The following is a 24,159-nucleotide window of genomic DNA, read 5'->3' as shown; positions in this document are numbered from 1 at the left end:
GGCCTGGCCGAGGAGGGCGGGGCGGGCGGGAGGAGGGACAGCGGGGGGCGGGGCCGGCGCGGCGAGGGGCGGGGTCAGCGCCGAGGCCGCGGGGGCAGCGACGGCGCCGGGCAGCGGGAGCAGCGGCCGCGCCATGTGGCTGCTGGGGCCGCTGTGCCTGCTGCTGAGCAGCGCCGCGGGTGAGTCGGGGGGCGTCCGGCGAACTTTCTTCGGGGCGCGGGACGCGGCGGCCGGGCTGCGATCGTGCCCCCTCCTCTTGCCCGGGCTGCGTCTCCCGGCGCGGGTGTGCACGGAGGGCGGACCCCGGCGCCGGGCTGGCCGGGACCCCGGCGAGGGGCCGCGGCGGGGTGCGCGCCGTCCTATTGTGTGGGTGTGCGCGCCGGCTTGTGCTGTGTTGTGTGTGCACGGGCGGGGCTTTGTGTGCAGTCCGGCTCTGGGGAGCCCGGCAGCTGCCCTGATTGGGCGTAGCTGGAGAGTTCGTGCGTGTGTGTGTGTGTGTGTGTGTGTGTGTGTGTGTGTTGTGTAGGGGAAAGGAGGAAGGGAGGGGAGGGGAGAGAACGCTTCCCTGATCCCATCATCCCAGACGCGGGATGCTCCGTGCTGTGCTAGCCTCTCCAGGTCCCCTTTGGTTTCTCTTATGTGCACCCCCGTGCCTCAGTTTCCTACCTGGACCGCAGGGCGACCGGTAATCGCCGTTTCCTTCCATTCCTCCCTGGGACTGTGTTTGGTTTGGGCAAAGAGAGATGAAGCAGGGCCGGACCTGGGAATTATTAATCTTTCCCATTGATACTGGGAGCAGGACATTTATTTAAATCATCTGATTACCCCCACTCGACCTACAATGGCGAGATGCCCTGGGAGAGAATCCGGGCTTCATCTGCCGGCCCTTTGAACCTGGCGTCGCCGTAGCGTGTGCATCCTGAGGTCCCCAGGAGCAGCATGCTATTCCAGGGAACTTTTCTGCTGATGTGGGCGCGCTCCGAATTCCAGCCTGGAGCCCTTCCCCTGCCCCTGCCCGCCGGCCACAGCTGTCAGCTGCCCCTCCTAGGGTCGCCACGCCCTTGGCCCCTTGATGTTTATTTCTGGGCGGCTGATGCCCAGAAAAGTAGGTGACAGGGCCCAGTGAACTTTCTTCAGCAGAAGCTGGCTTGCCTGACGTCGGTGCCATCCTCGTGTCTAATTAATGCCTGATTCTCCCAGATGCTTCTAGCTACTTGCTGTGGAGGTGTGTTTGGTGGTGTGTTTGTTGGGGAAGTGGAGACTCACTTAATTCTGAACTTCCCCCTCCCTGCCAGGTGTGCACTTGGAAAGAGAAATCTCCTCCTTCCTTGAAGTCCCTGGTCCTGGCCATCCTCAGAATCCACTGGGTAGCCTTCCCCCACTCTCAGACCTATGACATCATCCCCACTCCTGGAGTCTCCCGTTTAGATGTCTGTGGGTTTGCTGTGGCTTCCAGTGAGGGTGGCATGCTGGTGGCTGCTGTGGATTTTTAACCAGGTCTGGGTCACAGTGCCTTGTTCCTCCTGAACTGTTGGGCCACCACAGGGAGAGAGTTCCAAGAGGGCACTGGCACTCACGGGTAGGGGTGAATGATTATTTGGAGGCTGTTAGAACAGGCAGATTTCCAGGACATCTCAGACACAAAGACCTGCCTAGATTCATGCTCTCAATTTGCATTGCCCTGGTGTGTCCCCTGATAACACCCAAGCAGGACAGTCTGGAAGCCGGGACTTGTGTTTGTCCTCAGAGAGCTGCTTGAGGCTCAGTAGAAAGTGTTATTTATTGCATCTCCCAGTTAGTACTGGGTTGCTTTGGTTGAGTCTCCAACTCTGTAAAAATAACCGTAAAGTTAATTTTGTCTTTCTCTGGTCAGCACGGGTTACTTAATATGTGTGTGTACGTATAAAATAGGGCTGAAATAAATAAAATAGTCATAATGGGGAGGGAAAAATGGAGGGGGTGCGGTCACAGAATGCCTAGCTCTCCCAGGTGGTAGTTTTCTGTTACCTGTGGTCATTGAGCTTGTGTGGTTTTGTCTCACCTTTACAGTTAGTTGTTGGTTTAGAAACTTCTAGGCAGGTTGGGGTGTATGCATTTCCTGTTATATTAAGCATCATCCTTCTAGCAGGGGTTCTACTTTGACCTGAAGTGTTACCAGAAACAGGGCTGGTCAGTTTTCCTGAAGCCTGCATGGTGGTTCAGTTTGGGGTTCATAGTAGGCCGGGGACCCTGGCCTTCTATCCCATATCCTACAGCTCGATCCTCTTCGGGGAAGTTGATAGAACAAGAGAGATTATAAAAGCTGGTGCTTTTGACTTCTGTCTTCTTTTGATAGTCTGTAAAGAAACCTGGGGTCAGAGTAGAGCCCTAGTCTGAGTTCCGGGTCTTTGTAGGTCTGAAAGGCATTTCTAGAGCAATCTGGAGGCCTTTGTTTTTCAGGAACCTTCTCAGACGCCTTCATATGTTTGTGTATGTATTTTTCTTCCTTTGTTTTTATTGTTTGTGTTAGGGAAGTGAAGCATCGATTTTGACCGCTATTATTTTTTTCTGTAGCCTGTGAGAAAGGCTCAGCCCATCTGATACCCAGCTTTCCTTCCCGTGGTGGGCTCGGTGGATGTAAGTGCGTGGATGGTGAGGCATGTCTAATGGTGGCCGGGCCCTGAGGGGGTCAGACAGCCCACCTCCTTCCTGGCTGACCTTTTAGGGACTGCCTGACATTATCTTTGAAAAGGCTTGATTTCCCCTATGTGCACCCAGGAGTGTGGGTGTTGACCTTTTCTCCTGGAGAGATCTGCTTCGTGGTGTGAGTGGGTGGGTTTTATTATTATTATTTTTAACGAACTGAGTCGCTTGGTGCAGCCCAGGCTGGTCGATGAGGCCGTGTGCAGCAAGTACAAATAAACACACCTTGTTGCTTTTCGTCTTCAAAGAGATGGATGAAGGCTCCCTACTGGGGTGTGAGGTGTTTTTTCCTGACAGCCCACTTAGGCCTTTCACCTTGTGATAAGTGAGGGAGAGACAGGGATATGAGCCAGTAGGGGAGGGAGGACGGTACCTTCTGGGCCTCCAAGACTGGTTTAGATGCCTCGTTGTCAAAGTCACCTAGGTAACTTGAAAGTGGACTTGTATCATCACTTTTGTGAAACAGTTTAGAGAATTTGGGGATTAGGACGGTTTCTAATCACATAATCTATGAAAGTCATGGCCTTTTCAACCTTGCATCTTTTCATGGGCAAGGAGAGGAAAGGGAACCCAGTATTTGTGGACTGTCTCCTGTGTATGAGGTGCTTTGCTCGCCATTGAAACACATGATCCCGTTGAATTTTTCCAATAATACCATGTGATGGGAAGTCATTTTGTGGCTCCTGAGAGGTCCTCTGTGCCCAGGGTGCCAGATTCTAACTCAAGTTTCTCTTGGGCCACAGTCTGGGCTTTCCCCCCTGTTTCTAGGCATCCTTCCATGCCTTTCCCCCATGTACTTTCGTGAATTAACAATCCATGAGCTTGTTTCCATAAACAGCCCCCCTTCCCAAATCTGTCCACTTTGCAGTCACAGCAGTTGGTATTTGTGGTAATACATAAAAATAAATCCCAGCAACTTCCCTGGTGGCGCAGTGGTTGAGCATCTGCCTGCCAATGCAGGGGACATGGGTTCGAGCCCTGGTCCGGGAAGATCCCACATGCCGCGGAGCAAATAAGCCCGTGTGCCACAACTACTGAGCCTGCGCTCTAGAGCCCGCAAGCCACAACTACTGAGCCCGTGTGCCACAACTACTGAAGCCCACGCGCCTAGAGCCTGTGCTCCGCAACAAGAGAAGCCATCACAGTGAGAAGCCCACGTACCGCAATGAAGAGTAGCCTCCGCTCGCCGCATCCAGAGAAAGCCCGTGCACAGCAACGAAGACCCAACACAACCAAAAATAAATAAATAAATAAAAATAAAATGAAATAAATCCCAGTCCTTGAGTAAAAATGGAACTTTCAAAATAGCACCCGTATTTTTACTCTGTGCCTGGGAGAGGCACGCCTGGCAGGGAGTTACCACTGGACACGGTTCCATTTCTTGACCTGAGTTGTAGTTACATGGGTTTGTTTTCATTCATTAAGCTCAATATTTACATTTCCCCTCTCTTATATGTTTATCGTATTTTACAATTAGAAAATAAAAGATGCTATATACCATGGATGACTCAGAGTGATTGAACTGTTTTTAGCTATGAGATAGCCCTGGGGGCAAATCTGTTTTTGGCTGTGGAGTTGTCCTGTTTGTTCTCTTCCCCTCTTTCTTTCTCTCTTTGGAATATTTTGGAATCGCATGGGCCATCCTAACTGTACAGCTATTTTTGCCTGTGCCTCTACCTGACAATTGGGGAGATTTTTAAGATGACAGCTCCTCTGTGTGTGTGTGTGTGTGTGTGTGTGTGTGTGTGTGTCTGTCTTTCCTTCATTGTAATTGTTGTGAAAGAATCTACTTTCTTGGGTCCTGAGGAGCGCCCTTGAAGACGTTTACTGGGAGAACATCTGGGGATGCAGCACTTGCGTGTCACATCTGCTTGACGTTTACTCTTGCTTACGGGATACGTGGACTTTTGTGACACGGTAACTGCCCAGTCAGAGGCATGGCAAACGTTTCTTTCAGGTAGGATTGTTAGGGTTTCTGGAGACGGCTGCAGGGATGGGGTTAGTCTAGGGAAGTGTCTCCGCCTCGGTGCTGTTGCTGTTGGGGCCGGAGAGTTCTTTGTTATGGAGGCTGTCTTGTGCATTGTACGGTATTTAGCAGCATCCCTGGTCCTTGATGCCAGTAGCAGCCTCCCCCAGTTGTTACAACCAACAACGTCTCCAGCTGTTACCAAATGCCCCCTGGAGGCAAAAATCACCCCCACTTGAGTACCCCAGTTGAGAACCCCTAGTCTGGTGTGAGTGCCCCCTCGCCATACATCTTGAGCATTCTGACTGCTCATCCTGAGAGTGTCTTTTAGATGCAGTGGTTCAGGATGGCATCCTCCTCCCAAGGGTGTCTTAGTCATCAGGTTTCTGCTTTCTGTTTCTGCAACCCCACAAGTTCAGTCAGTGTGAAAATACATTTTTATGTAGAAACACCCTCAGCATTGACCTTTCCCTCCTGTTTCCCTCTTGTGCCATAGTGAAAGCGGGTAACCTTGGAGATTGTGGAATTGGTTCCCTTGGGAGTGACAGGCTGAGAAAGCAGGTAAAAGGCAGGTGGCGGGGGCTTCCCTGGTGGCGCAGTGGTTGAGAGTCCGCCTGCCGATTCAGGGGACATGGGTTCATGCCCCAGTCCGGGAAGATCCCACATGCCGCGGAGCGGCCGAGCCTGTGAGCCATGGCCGCTGAGCCTGCGCGTCCGGAGCCTGTGCTCCGCAACCGGAGAGGCCACAACAGTGAGAGGCCCGCGTACCGCAAAAAAAAAAAAAAAAAAAGGCAGGTGGCGGGTGACACCAGAAGCCACTCCGTTCCCTGAGTAAACTGTTAAGCTCGAGAGGCTCACTAGCGCAGGGAACTGGAGGAGAAGCTATCTGAAAGTTTGCCTTGGGAGTTGCGCGTTGAAATCTTACCCTGGAAGTCCCCCTGCCTCTGCCCTACAGAGCAGTCATTGTTCCGCTCAGTTCCCATTTCTCCCCGTGATTCCCTCCCCCTTCCCATCAAAAGCTTTTATAACTTGAGTTCCTTCTGCAGGTGGGCGGGAGTGTGTGGAGGGGAATCCTCTGTACTAGCAGCCAGTTGGTTTTGGAGAAATTCTCATCTTCTGCTTTCTTCTCTGAAGTCTTTGGAAAGTTACACTCTGCGTCACTTTGTAACTCTTGCATTCCTTTAAGACACTTTGCCTCGCAGCTGTCCTCCTTTGTCCTCCTTTGTTCGGTGGCCAGTCTTTCTTGGGTTTTTTGCTTCCTCCTCTCTTCAGACCAGCGAAGTGCATTGTCTGCCGCTGCCTTCTTTTGTGTGTGGATTCGCGGGAGAAAGGATGTACCAATAGAGGGGCGCTGGGTTTGAAGGGGAGAAGTGCTCGTTATCTTCCCTCAGGCACACGAGAGCCTCAATCACGCCCTCTTCCAAAAGGCTTCTCCAGGGAAGAGCCCTAGCTTCCCGAGCAGGCGACCCTTTTTTTCCCTTTTGTCTCTGGGTAACTCAAAAACTCTCCTTGACCCTTTATTTGGCTGTTCACTAGTGCGGTACCAGCTCTGTGCTGTAGGGGGGCAGAGCTGTGTAGAACTTGTTCTTGGCCCTTGAAGAATTAAATGATCCAGTGAAGGAAATGGGGTTGTTTGCCTCTGTCGTGATCTGGGAAGGGCAGAGACACGTCTCCCAAAAGTGGGGTTTTGGAGGTGTTTCTAAATGTGAGATATACTCATGGATGCACAACCTTCTTGGGAACAAAGCTGTGCGTATGTCACAAGGTCTTGGCAAACGTGGATATCTGGTCATTGGGAATGTTTAATGGATGGGTCATTCTTTTAAAAAAATTTTTATTTTTATATAATTTTTAAAGGTTACTTTTCATTTAAAGTTATTACAAAATATTGGCAATATTCCCTGTGTTGTACAATACATCCTTGAGCCTGTCTTACACCCAGTAGTGCTTGTATCTCCCACTCCCAACCCCTTTATTGCCACTCCACTGGTAACCAGTAGCTTGTTCTCTACATCTGTGAGTCTGCTTCGTTTATGCTATATTCACTCATTTGTTGTATTTTTTAGATTCCACGTATAAGTGATGTCATACAGTATCTATCTTTCTCTGTCTGACTTCTTTCACTGAGTATAATGCCCTCCAGGTTGGATGGGTCATTCTTGATCAGGTTTCAGAGGTGATGACACATGTCCTAGCTTGCTTCTTTAGCTTTAGCTATCCAGGTAAAATGTTGGGGTACATCTGTTGGTATTCTAAGGCTCTTTTAGCTCTAGGCTTATGAGATTCTAATGAGACATTTCTTCTGTGGCTTTAGGCAACAACCTTCTTTATCTTATCATACTACCTACAGACACATATATGTACATATACTGTATATGATAAATATGTGTATATATGTATAATATCCATATCTTGGTATATGTATATATATACACACACATATCTTGGTGTATGTATATATACATGTCTTTATATATATATCTTATCTCTTTTAGTCACTAATCCTACTAGCTTGTAAACTCCTTAAGGGCTAGGATCATATGTTAAATGTATATGTCATATTTCTTATTTCTTTTGCGGGGTCTAGGAGCGTAATAACGGCTACCACTCACTGGAGGGTTACTCTACCCGGCAGGGTGCCAAGACTGTACATGTATCATTTTGTTGTAATCTTCCTGAATTAAAAACATTACAGAAATAATGCATTGAATATATGCTCACTATAAAAATTTCAAGCACAACAGAAGTCATTAAAATAAAACATTAAAATCTCTCTTCATCCTGTTTACCTTTTTTTCCTCTTTTGAAAATTACTATTAACTGTCTGGTATATATCAGTTTAGTCCTTGTGTGCCCATAGAGTTTAATGAGCTCATACTTGTCTATATTTGTAGTTTTTTGACTTGCTTTTTTTACTTAAAGACTGAATTTTGTCAGTTCTACTTTGAGTTATCTGAATTGGTCACACCTGCCTCCTGTTGTTTAAACCTTCCAGTTACTCCAAAGCATTTGGCCTTTTCACTCAACTTCCCTTGCAGTTCACTTTCTCAGTTCGTGAATGGCAATCCTTTTGCCTCTATCTCAGAAACAAAATGTGGTATGGTTTCAGCTGTTTCTGGATATATTCAAACACCTTCCTTTAAGGTGTTTGCAAGAAAATATGGAATTTTAGTCTTTCTCCAATGACAGATATTTGTTTCCCTATTTTCAAATTTACGTGGTTTCCTTGCCTTTTTGTATACACAATAATTTTTCATTTCAATGCAAAATTTTAGTGTCATCTTTTACAAGACATTCTGAACAGCAGGTAAATTCAACCTCTGCATTACCAACGATGCACAGAACTGGACGGAAGTGATGACTCACATCAGCCGCTGTGACCAAGTTCACCCAGGCACTGCCAGTGACCAATAGATCACAGCTTCTGCTTACCCTGTGCTCTCATAAGAGGCTGTTGGCTGTTGGGCACATCTTGATTTCAGAGAAATTACAGTATTAAAGATGAATTAGGCTCATCCTGATTTCGGAGATGTTCCAGTACCAAAGGTATGTGTCTTCTTGGCCATCTTTCTTTTAGTTCTTATATAACTACCCATTCTTTTAAAAACAGCTTTAAAAACATCTGGTATATGTCAACATCGTAATTTTTTTCATGCCTCCTATGCTGATGAATCTTATTTCATTTTCACAGCAGTTCATTTAGGTAGGTGGTATGCTCTGCCATTTCAGAGATGGGGAAACTAGAAGGCTAAGGAATTTTCCCAAGCCCGCAGCCAGTAAGAGGTGGTTTCAGAATTGTCATGTAGGTCTGCACAACTTAAACCTGTGCTCTTGACCGCTGGCTCTACTGCTTTGGCACCGAGTAGACACTCAAGTTCGCGTGTGTTGGAAGAAGGAGGTGTACTCCCTAGCTTGTGCTAGAGAATTCCATCACTGGGTAGTGGTGTCAGTATTGAGTCCATGCTTATTATGTTGGATAGAATGATCTGTTGGAGAGCCATTGGTCGGGGCATATCTCAAGTTGATTTTATTCAAGTGGCCTGTCCTTGGCCGATTGAAACTGACATTTTGCTCTTCCCTGCTATGGAGGACTTGTTGTTATAGGCATTTAAATTAGCCTTTGTAGAGACTTCCTTTATTAAAAGAAACAATAAAAACAAATTATTTCAGCACCATGAGACTTGCCTTTGAATGTATTCATGATGGAGAATTTTTCCCCCCCTTTGATGGAAATATTTTGTTGGAATACCAACCAAAAGCAATTTCTTTTTGGTCAGTACTGCCCTCAAATAGTGCTGGGTGCCAAAAAGAAGGGCCCACTGTTTATAAAGTCTAGAAATAGATTTTTAAGGCAGAAATATAGTGCTGATTATAATGCCTCATATAAAAAGAAAAAATCTAAGTTTTTTCTTATTGTCTCACTCTGAGCTTAAGCTTGTTTAATTCACATGAGAGAGAACTTTTTCTGAACTACTCATTGATGTTATTTATTGTGGAAGGTGAAATGTTAATGTACTGTACCAGAAAGAAGTCGTAGCTGGCAAGAATTTGCCCCATCTTGTTACCTCAAACCAAGGGGCTCTTGTGGGCAGCAGGTCCAGTCTTGTGTGGAAGTAACACTGCAGGTCTGAAAAGCATTAATAACTACAGGCAAGCCAGAATGAGCCTCAGAATTCCAAACCCTTACTCCCAAGTTCTCTCCTGAAAACTATTTCTCTTTTTAATGAGTCATTGTGATACCAGGAGACTGTAATTTGGGTGAATTTGCAGGTGCTCAAGTCCAACTGTGATTTTCGACAGGCGACGTAGTTCAGTCTAAAGACAGGGTTGTCTCTGGCCTGAAGGGAGGCCGCAGCAAAGAGGGAGGGCAGCCAGTTAGCTGACTCTGGAGCAGGCCTTCAGGAACTGGCGCTGGAGGGACATGGCTGTATGAATAACTTGATTTAGAAGACGTGCGGACCTAAGATGCCGGCGTTCCATGTGGGACACTCGTGTGCCTGTTGGCAGAGAGAAACGAAAATATAAATGGTGTGTAACTTTATTGCATTAAAAATCCCTTCTCGTTATTATAAGGCCCAGTGAGGTTAGCTCTAGGGATATCACAAGTACGCTGTCTTTGATGGCCTTAGTGGAGCATTTTCCTTCAGCTTTTGCCTTGAATCAGGGCAGTGTTCTCCGAGAGTCATTAAACTAACTGGACACGGCTGAGAAGTGAGACCTCATCACACTTGTAGCTCCATAGTCAGTTGAAAAAAAAGCCTCTCGATTGGTTTGGAAAGTGCTAAATTTAACTTGTTTTTTTATTATAAAAATAAGATGGGGGAGTCTGGGGACGATGAAAGAGCGATTAGCAGCATAGGGTGTTTCATCAGAAAAACATCCAAAGCTGTAAAAAACTGTTGATGCTAAAAGAAACCAGAACAGAACCGAATGGAAGTTTCAGAAGCAGACTTTATAAAAGTTTGATTAAAAGGTATGATAGGAGGGAGCCCAGCTGGCTGGGGCCTGGCTTAGCGGGACTGGAAAGAATGGTTGCTAATTACTGTAAAAGAGATAAAGTTGGAAAGAATGACTCGCATCAGGAATATTCCGTATTAATTAAAGATTGCATTAACCTTGTAAATGTTATAGAGAAACGATAAACATCTGTGGAACCTGTGAAGGACAGCAGTGATGCAGTAGGGGAAGATTTAGCATGCCCAAAGTTCAGTTATGTTGCCCAAGTAGATGATAATGAAATTGGACTATATGTTCAGGGAAAGGAACACAGTGCAGCACTGAGGGGGCAATCTCAGGACCTTTTGAAAGTACCCATAAAATGTAACTCAGCAATAATCTTGAACTGAAGAAAGAACTCTCGCATTCTCGTGTGATTCAAGTTCCATGAGGCGGGATGGGGTCTGTCGTGTTCTTTGATGTCCATCTTATTTGTTTTACAGTCCAGCACCTGAGTCAGGGCTTGGCTTCGTGTCTGTCACACAATAGGGTTTCCTGTAAGTTACCTGGAAGGCACGGAGGTGATCACTAAAGATAAGTGACTGTGACTTTGAAGAAGAGAAGCAGTTGAGGGAAGAATGAAATTTAGATGTTGCCCTTTGGTGACACATTGTTTCTTCTCTAGATTTTAAAACAGTCTCATTGGGCTTCAGAGACCTGCAGAGATCTTTACCAGAGACACCTGTGGCTTAAAAAACAACATGACAAAAAGAGAGAGGCCTTTGAGAGGGAAATGGATTATAGCAATTGTAAAGTCAGGTGATCAATTAGACAATTGGGAGTCTAGCATGTGGCGTATAAACAGGGGTTTCTGACAGGTGAATGAAAACTGCTGTGCATCTTAATTCCATTTGAGGGGACTTCACACAGTTTACTTAAGGAACGTGAGAAGTTACTGCGAGGAAAAAGTGAAAGCAGTTCTCTTATAAAATAACAGTGTTGAAAACGTTAAACAATAAGAAAATTAAGGTTATCTTCCGGTCTAATTTAAAAGGAAATAAAAGTTTGCTACTGAAACCACACAAATGATTCAAGGAAGGAAGTGCATCAATCAATATAATCTTAGAGGGAAGTGGAGGGTAATAGAAATACATCAATTATAAGACTAAGTGTACAACAAAATGTCACTAACTCTTGCGGAAAAAAAATTACCCATCTATTCATTGTAAGAGACATAGTAAAATCCAAAAGATAGAGAGTGAAAAGTTAGGGAAATAAAATCCTATATGCAAGGGCTACTTTCGTGGTATCAGATGAGTAATTGCATAGCATTAAGCATTAAAGGAGATAAACAGGGTTACTGCAAATGGCAAAAGTTTCATTAAACAAGTATCTGATAATGCCATGTAAAAAGACATGAAGAATTAGGAACATAATTAAAGGGTGTTGAAGGTTCTTTGAGATAAGATTAGCAAGTGCTTGCCAGATTTTGGAAGGTTAAAACATTTAGAGAGTACCTAATTTTAATGTTTCAAAGAAAAGGTCCGTGGGAATAGGGACCACCAAATCTAAAATGTGCTGGTGACTCGGCGACGAGAATCTGCCGTCAGGGGTGGCGGGTGAGACCGGCTGCTTCCTCGGGACACCCCTGGGGCCTTTCCTCCACATACCTGCTCCATGGGTTTGTGGAATTGTTTGCTAACGGAAGCTTTGGGGATAAAATCCTCCCTGCTAATGAGACGAGAAGGTTGATAAAGCTTCGAGTTGGGCTTATTCTGACACCAGCGTCTGTGGGTGGGAATTTACAAGAGCAGTTTAAGCCCTGCCATATGGATAGAAAAGGAGACTGCAAAAGTGATTGACAAGACAAATCTGTTTTTGCTTTTATATCTTAGTAAGCATTGACATTATTTAAATTATTAGAAAACATCTTCCTGGTTGAGTATAGTGTATTTGCTCCTTTAAGAAGGTAATCTTGTCATGGGATTATGGTGGAGAGCTTTGCTACTCAAAATGTGGTCTCCAGGCCGACAGCATCAAGCATCACCTGAATCAGAATCTGCACCCCGGGTGACCCTGGCTCGCGTTCAAGTTTGAGATGCACTTATGTCGTAACTAAGAATGCAGGCTTTCCAGGGAGCCAGCCTAGGTTCAAATCCCAGCTCACTGCCTCAGCTTTGGCCAGGTTTCTTCAACCTTCTGCAACCCACTGTGTCTTCATCTGTAAATAGGGATAATAATGGTCCCTCCCATGTAGAAATCTTGTGAGTGAGGTAATGCATGTGAGGCTCTTAGCTTTTATGATTGCTCACTAATATAACTAAATGTTGTTTAACATTTAGTAACGTATAACTAAATGTTATTTAAATAATTATTCCAGTTTATTGTAAAAATTCGGACAAAAATTTAGAAAAACGAAACTTACAGTTCTATGATCTAAAGACTGTTAACACGTTGGTTTATTTTCTTTGCTCTTTATGTCGTTTTGATCATCCGGAGAATATAATTTCATATCCTGCTCTTTTCACTTGTGAATGTAGCATTGGCATTTTCCCTCCTTAAGCTGATGTGGGAGAACAAATGGTCTAACATCCCAGAATGGCTGGGTGTATTCTTTGATGTCGGCTGTAAAAATCCTCTAAACCAACCAAGTCAGCGGCATGCTCTTTCACAGCTTGTTTCCTTGTCTGTACATACAGGCTGCTATTCCCTGCCCTGTCTGATTCTACCTGGTAGTCGTTGAGGATCCTTTGAGGATCATGTATGTGAAAACAGCTAGTGATAGATAAAATTCTGCTCACATCTATGTTACTGTAAATGGGTGGTCTTGCTATGTAGGAAGAGCCTAGAAGCGTAATTACCCACTGACTCCACAGTTCCACTTCTAGGACTTGATCCTGATGGGATGTGTACAAAGATTCAGCTATGAGGATTGTGTGCCAGCATTGCTTTTAATGGTGAAAGGCTGGAAGCTAATGCTTCCTAGAAAGGGTGAGGTACCACATCAATATGCTAGAATACAACGCAGACAGTAAGAAGGATGCTCTCCAATATGACATCCACTTGCCACATGTGGCTACTTACAGTTAAATTAGTTAAGATTAAATAAAATAAAAAATCAAGATCTTCTGCCACACCAGGCATATTCCAAATGCTCATTAGCCCCACGTGGCTAGTGGCTACCTTATTCGGCAGCTCAGATGAGGAAAATCTCCGTCATCGCAGAAAGTTCTGTTGGATGGCACTGTTCCCGAAGAATAATTCTTACATGGAAAGAAAATTCCTAAGAAACAGAATGATTCAGATTTGCAGTATGTGTGTGTTATAAGTTTCCCCTTGGTACTTGGGGCACAACATAGCATTCCTTCATTTTTCTAAATTCCATCAAATCTAGCCCCGATTGCCTTCCGTCACCAAAAGCTAGCAATTTGCTGTAAGTCAATTGCTGAATTCAGCAGATCTTTTCAGGACCCCTGGGTGCCTGACCTGGTCACTGGCATTACTATTGCTTTTTGTTCTAAGGCCTGTTGTTTAGCTTTGGACCTTCTTGTTTGCCAAACACTTCAATCCACCTCTTCCCATAAATTAACTCTCCCACACATTTTACAGCAATGATTTACAAGGGCTGCATGGAGAGTAAACCCCTATGGCTCTCCCCCGTTCAGATGGGTGGGAAATGTTACCTATGGGGAGAAAAAAGGCTGAAGCCAGACTACATTAGTAATCAATAATAAGAAAACTCTCAATTGGTTTGTGCGCTCAGCTTTCGTCTGGTTTGCAGATCCCAGTGGATACTTCGGAGAGGGCTCTGCAGTGGTGGACCCTGCATCCCCGCCCTTCCCAGCAGCATCAGGCCTCCAGGCACCCAGGCCTCTTCAGGAACACCCTCCCTGCCTTGCCAGTGGGCTGAACTGATACAGATGACCCTTGCCCTAACTTCCTTGGCGGACGGTGTTGGTGCCCAAGTGATCCCTATTTCTTGCTGGAGTTTTAGCAGATGGTTCTGGCCAGCTTGACTGAGAAGGGTTTCCCGGCTCGTTCCTTCTCCCACAGCTAAACGCAGCCTTATGTCTATAGTGTGTACCCTTGCTTGCTGTCTGGTCTTACTATTGATTTAAGCTATGCCCGTGTTTGTACAGTTTTTCAGAGAAAGCTTCCTCTATACCCTTCACAACTCTACTAGTGAATTTCCTTGTCTAGAAAGCTTTCCTCCCATATTCAATTCCCAACCCAGAATGAATCTCACTTCTTTTTAAAAAAATTGATATATGTCTACATTGCGAAATGATTAGCACAGTAAGTTAACACCCATCGCTTTACATAGTTACAATCTTTTTTCTTGTGGTGAGAACTTTTAAGATGTACTCCTTTAGCAACTTTCAAATATATAATACAGTATTGTTAACTATAGTCGTCATGCTGTCCATTACATCCCAGGACTTATTAAGAATAAAACTGGAAGTTTGTACCTTTTGACCACTGTCACCCATTTCTCTACCCGCCCCCCCATCCCAGCCCCTCCCTCTGGCAAACACCAGTCTGTTCTTTTCTATGAATTTGGGTTTTTTAAAGATTCCACATATAGGTCAGATCGTACAGTATATGTCTTTCTCTGTCTGACATATTTCACTTAGCATAATACCCTCAAGGTCCATCCATGCGTTCCAAATGGCAGGATATCCTTTTTTATGGCTGAATAATACTCCATAATCTCACTTCTTAACGGCCGCCACTACCTTGCTTTTGTTCATGTTAAACTTCACACGTGGTATTCTAATTTATTTATGCTCGTTCCCTATGCTTGAGTGGTTCTTAAACCTCAATGATTATAAGAGTAGCCTGGGTGTTTCAAAATACATACTTTTTAATTACTTTAAATTCTGGAATCTCTCAAACATCATAAAAAAACCAAGAATAATATAACAAATGCTAGTGTACCTGTCACACAGATCTATCAGATTTTTAACATTTTCCATATAAATTCAGATTTCTTAAAGAAAAAAATATTACAGATACTCTCGAAGACTGTCCCTCATCTCATTACCTTCTCTTCTGCCCAGAGGCCACTACGATCCTCAAGTTGGCATATAGCCTTTCTGTCTCTGTTTTTATCTTTCCCCGCATTTGTGTGTGTCTCTCTCCAATGCATAATATTTTAAAGTGTACATAAGTGCTATCATTCTGTGTGTACTTTTGCAACTTAATTTTTTCATTTATTCTTGTAATTTTGAGGTCCATCCCTGTTGCCACATGTAGATGTGTTTTTTTTAACTGCTATAGGTATCCCATTGTATGAATATGCTGAAGCTTGTTCACTCATCTCTTAAGACATTTAGGTTGTGACCATGACTAGCCACTGCAGTGAAAATCCTTGTGCACAGAGCAGGACTTCATAATATTCTCGAAGTAGAATCCTGGATCAGAGGGTTTGCACATTTTCCGCTTGTCTAGGTAACGCCAACGTACCCTCTGAAATGGTCCTATCTATTCATATTCCCATTAGTGGTTTATGAGAGCACCTGCTTCCCCACATTTCTTCCAATATTTGGACTTGAGTTCTTCATTAGTTTTCCCAAGGGCACAAAGTGGTAACTTGCTGTGGTTTCAATGTCCTTTCCCTTGATTACTAGTGAGGGGAGTGCGGTAGGCTGTGGCCAGACCTCCCCGCCTCGTCCCCCCACTCCTTGGTCCCCCAGCTGGATATAGATGGAGAATCGGGAGGACGTTCGGCACAGGTGCAGGTGAGAGATGGTTGCTTCCGAGTCGGCATGGCCAGAATTTCCAGGTCCAGAACTCCAGGCCTTGGGGCTGGGTAATCAGGTCTAATTCTGCTGAAGGGTTGAATGTCTGCTTTCGACATGGATTCTGGGGGCTCCTATGGCTCAGCATCTCGAAGGCGGTTCTGGGCTCCTCTGTCTTGGTAGGTGTTTTACCCTGTAAGGGCTGCTGAGATCACTGGACTAGGGGTGCTCCATGGTGAGAAAACCAGCAGAGCACTGGGGAGCCACTTTCTGGACTCACTTCTGATGGTGGTGTGGGGGAGGGATGGCTCAGAAGAGAGGCAGGCTCTTGAATCAAATGGTCTGGGTTCAGATCCTGGCTATGTGACCTTAGGCCAGTTACAGGACCTCTCTGTGCCTCAGTGGGCTCTTTCCCTGTAAAAGGGAGATGATGCCAGCCTCATAGCATTCTTGGAGGTATTCTCTGTGCCTCCGTGGGCCCTTTCCCTGTAAAAGGGAGGTAATGCCAGCCTCATAGCATTCTTGGAGGTATTCTCTGTGCCTCAGTGGGCCCTTTCCCTGTAAAAGGGAGGTAATGCCAGCCTCATAGCATTCTTGGGGAGAGTGGACGAGATCATGGATGCAAGGTATGTAAGCCTGGTGCCTGGCACTTCTGCAGCGTCACCACCTGCTTACTAATCCATGCTCTGCGGCTGGGTTTGAGGGCTGGGGGTGTCGTTTATGTCTGAACTCCCAGTGCCCAGCCCAGTGCTGGTACTGAAGTGGGGGCTCAGTGAATGGTTGTTGAATGAATGTATGAGCTTCTACTTACGTATGAACTTCAGTTTGTACCGCAGGCTATGTTCAGCCTATTGAGTACTGGAAATATTTTTGACCAGGGACGACTGTGATTCTGGTCTTAAAACAGAGATAAGGACTCTTGGTCCACCTGGCATTTTCAGTCCTGGAATTTCTGGTCATCAACCATGAGCCTGAAATTCGGTTTTTCTGACTTATTTTCACACTGACTTTGAAAATTTTATTCTTCCCATTTTTTCTCTCCCGGAGATGTTTGCCCCTTGCCTTGTTGGCCTTTCTGAAACATTCAAACAGCTTTTTTGTTTGTTGGCTCTGAAATACCCAAGTATTTGGAGTTCACACTGGAGCTTGTGTACAAGTTCTAGAGGGTACTCTTCTTCATGACCTAGGACATATTGAAGGGTCAGTACTAGGTTAGACTCTGGAAGGAGAGTCCTGAGAATTCTGGATATATTGTAGGTCTGCTGCAAGTTCAAACGGCTCGTCTCAGTCTTTGCCTCTACAGAATCCTGTTTCCCACTTTTCAATCGAAGAGGGTGAATACACCCTATGGGGCCGTCATGCAGACTAAGTGACTGATGATAATTTTCCATATGTGGTCCTGCTCTGACTTCAAGGGAATGAACAGCTTGCTTCTGGGAGGTAATCATTACGTTTCCTGGGTTCTCTGGAGCACCTCCTTTTAAATGAGTTCCTACGGTGAACAAAAGAGCCTCAAAGATTTTGAAATAGAAATGCCCTTCCTCTAAGTACATTTAGAGGAAGACACACGGACTGCTCCCTTGTCTGTTTAAATAATTTTCATTTATTTGAGAGACGGAGGAGGAGAGCAGATTGGAATGAAATTGAACTCTCTCTGGACGTGAGTTCTTTGCATACATAAGGCATCATACCAAGGCCATTTAGTGGATCCAGAAACCCAGGGGGATGAGGAACAAAACAGAGGGCAAATGGCTAGCTTTGTAGAATAAATAAATAACAGTGCCACATGGAAAGGGTGACTTGAATGAAGGGAGGGAAATAATGTGGTAAAGACTAAACCAAAGGAAGACGTAATCAAAACAACACGGAAGTCAGAGTGCAAAGTTGTAAATTTAATGGGAGAGCAGAGTAGAGTCGTGTAGTGACAGTTAATCAGAATTTTGGGGTGGAGGAAGTGCTGGGTCCCAGAGACAATGGATTTCAATCCCATCAGATTAGAATTTTAATTACTGTCCTTTTGCATTGCCTGGGATTTTGGGATGAACATATTTTTGTGTGTGTGTGTGTGTGTGTGTGTGTGTGTGTGTGTGTGTGTGTATACATATATATACACACAGCCCTGTATATAGATGTGTGTGTTTATATACATATAAATGTTGCTAGCTTTGGTTCTAGGAAGAAATTCAGCATCGGACATAGGAAGTCATCACACTACATCTGCTTCTCTATTTTAAAATGATCTATTGCGGATGATATCACTGGCTTCTTAGAACAATTACTTATTGATCACTTACTTGTAAGGCACTGTGGCAGGTACTGATGGATGTACAGAGCTTCCCCTGACTTTAAGTAATTGAGTTTTAGCACAAGAGGGAAGATGTGCACATAGGTCTGAATAAGGCATGTGTGGTCATATGGAGAGCAATGCAGTCAGGAACGTGGCACAGACCAGATGCTGCCCGAGTTCAGAGGAGGACCACACTTCTTCCAGCTGCAGTGGATACACAGAGATTGTGAAGGAGGTCCCTGACATGAGCTTGGAGGAAACGGTGGGAGTGAGGCTGGAATTTCAGGCTGGTGGGGCAGAGTCCCAGAGGTGGGAAGGTATATGGTGTATCTGGGGACTCACAAAGATTGTAGTTTTGCTGGAGTCTCAAGAAGCCATGGGAGATAAAGCTAGGAAGAGGGCATGTCTACTACGAAGACTGCTTCTACTAACTGTCCCAGTTCATGGTACTTACTGTGTCCCAGGCACAGTACTGTGGAAAGTGCTTTACACACATGATTTTTTCAGATCTTCTCAAGATCCCTGTGAGATAGGGACTGTCACCATCATGGCTTGACCTAGTAGGAGACTGACGCTCAGAGAAACAAAGCAACTTGCCTGGACTTGGAAAGAGCTAGGCTGCGGACCCTGGGCTTTTCCAGCTCTAGGGCCCGTGCTTTGGTGGGTGGGGTGGTGATGACCAGAGATGCCAGTGAGAGCTTGGGCTCATGTGATCGGCACTGAGAAGGTTTTGCCTTGATCAAATCTGTTTGGAAAGGCTGGGGTTGGCCTTTTTATGGAGGCTCTGGTATGTCTGAGTAAGGACAGCCTTTTCTGGACTGTTTGATGCAGGAAGGGGCCTGGATTTGGAGACCTTGGAGTGAACAGTTTCCCTTGCGTGGTGAGAGCAGAAGCTGGGTTTGTAAATTAGGGTAAAGAAGTTGAGCTGGGGATGAAGTGGAGGCAGCCATGCCCCCCTGATGGGCGTATTCGGGGGACTTCCATGCTTGAATTTATGGACCAGTAACGAAAAATAAACCAAAAGAGGCTGGACTTTCGATGTTGCCTCACCTACCTTTATTTGATCAAACGAGGACAATGAAAAAAGAATCACCTTTTATCAAATCGCCACCATTTTATAATAGACATCAGATTTTAATACAAAAATATAGGAGTAGCTCATCCTCAGAACACAGGGTGGTCCTTTAAATGGGGTTCGAAGAAGAGCTGCAGCAATTGTTCCTTCAGTTTCTAATTTCGTCGCTGACCACTGAACCCTTCGCAGTGGACCAAGGCGTTCTTGCGATGCGCGCTTGGGAACCGCGGGTAGAGGCCGTCCTGTCCCGAGGTGTGAGTGCGGGGGAAGGAAGCTGGAAGCAGAGGCTGGGGGCAGTGGGAGATGTCGGTGACCTGTGTTCAGGAATGTGCGTGTTTAGGGTTTAGGGAAGGGTTTTCTAGGGAGCCCTGACGACGTTGAGAGGAACTGGGGAGGGCTCCTGAGAACATAGGAGGGTGGGACATGCCGGAGAGACGAGGGAGGGAAGAAAAACGGTGGGGGAAGATCTGACATTTATTTAACACCCGCCGGAGGTGCGTTATGAGAGATCTCTCACGTGATCCTCATAAAAAGTCTCTGGGAGGCAGAGGCACTATTATTCCCATTTTACAGATGAGGAAACTGATACTGCAGGTGTTGGATGTGCCGAAGTCACGTCACAGCCAGGTCGCAGAGCTGGGGTTCACATGCTGTTTGGAACCTAAAAGGTGGCTTATTTATTCGGAGTAACAGTCGTGATGTGTTGAGGCCCTTCTGCGTTTCCCCTTGGGCCTCGTTGGTTGTCTTGTGACTTGGTGACTGTGTCAGGCGCTTATATTCCTAAAGCGCAGCCTCAGGATTTGGTATCTGGCAGACGGGACCGTATCGATGTACAGATTTCCTAAGAGCGTCTGGCGTGCGCGCCAGCCCCCAGCTCAGCTTCACGATTTTATCCGCAGGCCTGCATCGTGGAATCGTGTGCCTTACCCGAGGGTGGCAGCTGGGGCTCTGGTTTCTCCCCCTCGGGAAACAGGGATCCCCGACATTCAGAGCAACCAGGATTCGAACCCTGGGGCTGCCTCCTCCGTCCAGGCCCATCTCACTCCCGTCCGTGGAGCTTCTGCCTCACAGAGGGAGGTATGAACAACCCGGAGGCCCTCCTGGAAAACTCATAATGGAATCTTTGAACAGCTGCCCAAGGACGGTTTTCAGATTTTCAGCCATTTTTCTCTTTTAATGGAAGCTCCGTCTGGCTAGCTGGTTAATGGGTCCCAGGTTCTCCCAGGCCACTTACTTCCTAATTTTCAAGCATTATCCATGGAGAAAATCCACCCTGCAGGAGCTTATGCCTTAATGAGCCCCGTCAAAGTCAATCTCAAGTCGTGGGCAGCAGCTTTGATCGTGGCGATGGGCATTTGGGTTCCACCGAGGCGGGCAATGGGAGTCTGGCTCTGCCCATGATTTATTCATCGCTTCCTTGGCCTCACTGCCTGCCCGGCTGTCCTTGGGAAGGACCCAGCCTCGGCTCCGGGCTCTATACAGCCTATGGGGCTTACAGGGCCTTCCGTCTGGATGTTTCTGCACAGCTGGAAGGCAGCCAGATGTTGGAAGCCGAGCTGCATACCTTGGGTAAACCCTTTTCCAGCAGCCCTCGGGGCTCCTTACTGGCAGACCAGCTCTTCTCCCTACTCCGAGGCATGTGGGGCTCATGTGCCGGAGCACGCTTGCTCAGAGACCCACTGATAGAATATTTACATCAGTGACTTGGTGCCAGGCCCTGGTCGTACGTTTTAAAAGTCTTAACGACACATCAGCCATAAGGATGCTGGCATGTTGGCTTTTGGTTTCTTGCTTGTGGTTTTTGTTTTTACGAGGAGTGAAGAAGTGTGGCCTGATCTTCTGGGAAGGAGGCTGCTGTGTGGGAGAAACTGCTCCCTTGTGTGGCTTGTTGAGTGCCCTGTGTGCCCCTGGCAGCGTTCTTAGTGCTTGGCATCCTTGTCTCTTTTTAATCCTCTATCTTCTAGGTGGGTTGAATTATGCCCCCCCCCACAAAAGATATATTCATGTCCTTACCCCTGGTATCTGTGGATGTGACCTTATTTGGAAATGGGGTCTTTGCAAATGTAATTATTTAAGATGAAATCCTACTGGATTAGGGTGGGCGCACATTCCAAGGACTGATGTCCTTAAGAGGAGGGAACGCACAAATGGATACACACAGGGGAAGATGGCCGTGCGAAGACAGAGGCAGTAATTGGAGTGATGTAGGTACAGGCCAAGGAACTCCAAGGATTGCCGGCCACCACCAGAAGCTAGGAGAGAAGTGAGGAAGCATCTTCCCTAGAGCCCTCGGAGAGAGTGTAGCCTTGCCAACAGCTCGATTTCCAACTTCTATCCTCCAGAACTGGGAGAGAATAGATTTCTGGGTTTTTTTTTTTTTTTTTGGAAGTATAGTTAATTTACAATGTTGTGTTAGTTTCAAGTGTACAGCAAAGTGATTCAGTTATTTATACATACATATATACATATATATTGTTTTTCAGATTCTTTTCCATTATAGGTTATTATAACATATTGAGTATAGTTCCCTGTGCTATATAGTAGGTCCTTGTTGTTTACCTATTTTATATATAGTAGTGTGTATATGTTAATCCCAAACTCCTAATTTATCTCCCCCCCCATCCCCTTTGGTACCATAAATTACCGAAGTTTGTTTCCTTTGTCTGTGAGTCTGTTTCTGTTTTGTTAAGTAAGTTCATTTGTGTCATGTTTTTAGATTCCACATATAAGTGATATCATATGGTATTTGTCTTTCTCTGTCTGACTTACTTCACTTAGTATGACAATCTCTAGGTCCATCCATGTTGCTACAAATGGCATTATTTCATTCTTTTTTAGGGCTGAGTAATATTCCATTGTATATATGTGCCACATCTTCTTAATCCATTCCTCTGTCAGTGGACGTTTAGGTTGCTTCCATGTCTTGGCTATTGTAGATTTCTGTTGTTTTAAGCCACCGGTCTGTGGTAACTTGTTAAGCAGCTCTAGGAAACAATACAGTAGGAATTACCTAGAAGGGAATTTAGAAAGGCATTAACCCCATTCTGCAGACGCACAGACCAAGACTCAGAGACAGTGAGCATTCTGCCCCAGGTCACTCAGCTCGTGTGTGGAGACAGAGGAATGAGGGATTGCATGGTGCTGTGGCCAAGGTGGTGCTTTCAGGGTGAGGTGGGGAATCTCTGATGCCCATTATCTGGGTCACCTTACTGAGCAGTTAGGACTAAGAGGGGGGTCACTCAGTTGCAGTGTAGATTTGCTTTCAATCTGGATTCAGCCAGAAGTTTCCCTGAGTGTGACTGTGGGGGCGACCCTTGCTTTGGCTGAGGGGACACAGGTATTTTGTCCAGAGGATCTAAGTATGGGGTGGAGATGTCATTTCTGTGACATGACATGTATGTTCAGGGAGGCTCATAGGTCATCAAGGGCCAAACCTCATTCTTCAGAGAGGTTGGACAGCTTGCCCCAAATCTGTCAGTTGGAAAAAAGAAGAGAAATAACAGAAGGCACCATCCTTCCTAATCTCTCTAATCCTGTCTGTTCCTAGCTGTGCTCTTATCTCCGTCTGCTTCTTTCCCCCCTCCTTGTTCTCAGCTGGGAGGGAGAGAAGTAGGCAGGGGTCAGGTGTTGGAAAGATATTCTAAGGGCAGTGGGACACCCATAAAACTGAAGGCTTTTATGGAGGGGAGTGCCGTGACTTGTCAGATATTGTTATGGGCTGAATTGTGCCCCCGCTACTGCTCCCAAATTCAAGTGTTGAAACCCTAACCCCTGTACCTCAGAATGGGCACCTTTAAAGATAGAGATTGGGCCTTTAAAGAGGTGATTAAGTTAAAATGAGGCTAAGGTGGGCCCTCATCCCATCTGATTGGTGTCCTTATTAGAAGAGGAAATTTGGACATACAAAGAGAGACCAGGGATGCAGGCACACAGAGGAAAGGCCATCTGAGGACACAGCAAGGAGGTGGCTGTCTGCAAGCCAAGGGGAGAGGCCTCAGGAAAAACCAACCCTGCCCACACCTTGATCTTGGACTTCTAGCCTCCAGAACTGTGAGAAAATAAATTTCTATTCTTTAAGCCATTCAGTCTGTGGCATTTTGTCCTGGAGCCCAAGCAGACTCTTAGAGACGTTTCAAAGCTGAGTGTAGCAGCAGCGGGGAGCGTGGATGGGGGTGATGTCATGGGCATTCAGAGCAGCTGGGAGCTTGCAGGGAAGAGATGAAGGCGGCCTGCACTAGGGTGGTGGCTGCAGAGGTGGAAAGAAGTGGGAAGGTTACAGAACAGTGTAGAGGTAGGATCCACAGGGGCTTGTCATTAATTACCGGGAGGGGGCCTGAGTGCGGGAAGGAATCCAGGAAGACCCTGGGCTTCTGCCCGGTTGAGTGGATCCAGGGAACACGCAAGAAACTGCAGGCGTGGGGGGCCAGGAGTCTGAGTTGTCTGTGAGAAGACGTCCTGGGTTTTGCATCTGGAGCTCGGGGGAGAGATCTGGGCAGCGATGGAGATTGGGAAACTGCCAGCGTCTAGAAGGCATTACGTCGCGGGCGCCAGCGAGGTCGCACCTGAGCAGAGAAGAGCTGAGCTTCGTGGACCACAGAGCTCTGAGGACTCCATCTCCTCAGGGGAGACACCGCCCAGGGAGATCTAGAGGAGGAATGGCCAGCTCTCTGTGCTGAGCAACGGAGATGAGTTTTACAACACAAGCTGGGGTGGAGACAGAGATTGGGAATCTTTAGTGTGGATGTGTGGGGAGATCCATCGGGGGCTGAGGGGGTCTTAAAGGAGGAAGAGCAGAGGACCAGAGGGACCACAATGGCTTAAGCATTTTCATCGTGATCTGTCTTTAAATTGGTAATATCTGTAATGGTTCAGAATTTGAAGAAAATATGGTGAAAAAGTAGTTCTCTCTCTCACCCCTGCTGCCTCACGATGCAGTTTACCAGGTACCAGTTAATACTAGTTCTCCAACGCA

General features: G+C 46.1%; 1 protein-coding gene across 2 annotated transcripts in view; it reads left to right on the top strand.

Moving 5' to 3' along the window:
- The first annotated feature begins 71 nt into the window (after positions 1-71).
- LDLRAD3 (low density lipoprotein receptor class A domain containing 3) overlaps positions 72-24,159 on the top strand; it is a 251,655-nt gene continuing 227,567 nt past the window's right edge. For both annotated transcript variants that reach the window (XM_067749385.1, XM_067749384.1), the window contains exon 1: positions 72-179. In XM_067749385.1, the coding sequence (XP_067605486.1) occupies positions 134-179 (46 nt within the window). In that variant the 5' untranslated portion in view covers positions 72-133. The remainder of the gene's footprint in view (positions 180-24,159) is intronic.

This window comes from Pseudorca crassidens, chromosome 9, assembly GCF_039906515.1.
Source record: "Pseudorca crassidens isolate mPseCra1 chromosome 9, mPseCra1.hap1, whole genome shotgun sequence".
Lineage (NCBI taxonomy): Eukaryota > Metazoa > Chordata > Mammalia > Artiodactyla > Delphinidae > Pseudorca > Pseudorca crassidens.
The sequence above is the reverse complement of the archived record's forward strand: the minus strand, read 5'-3'. Positions and strand labels throughout refer to the sequence as shown.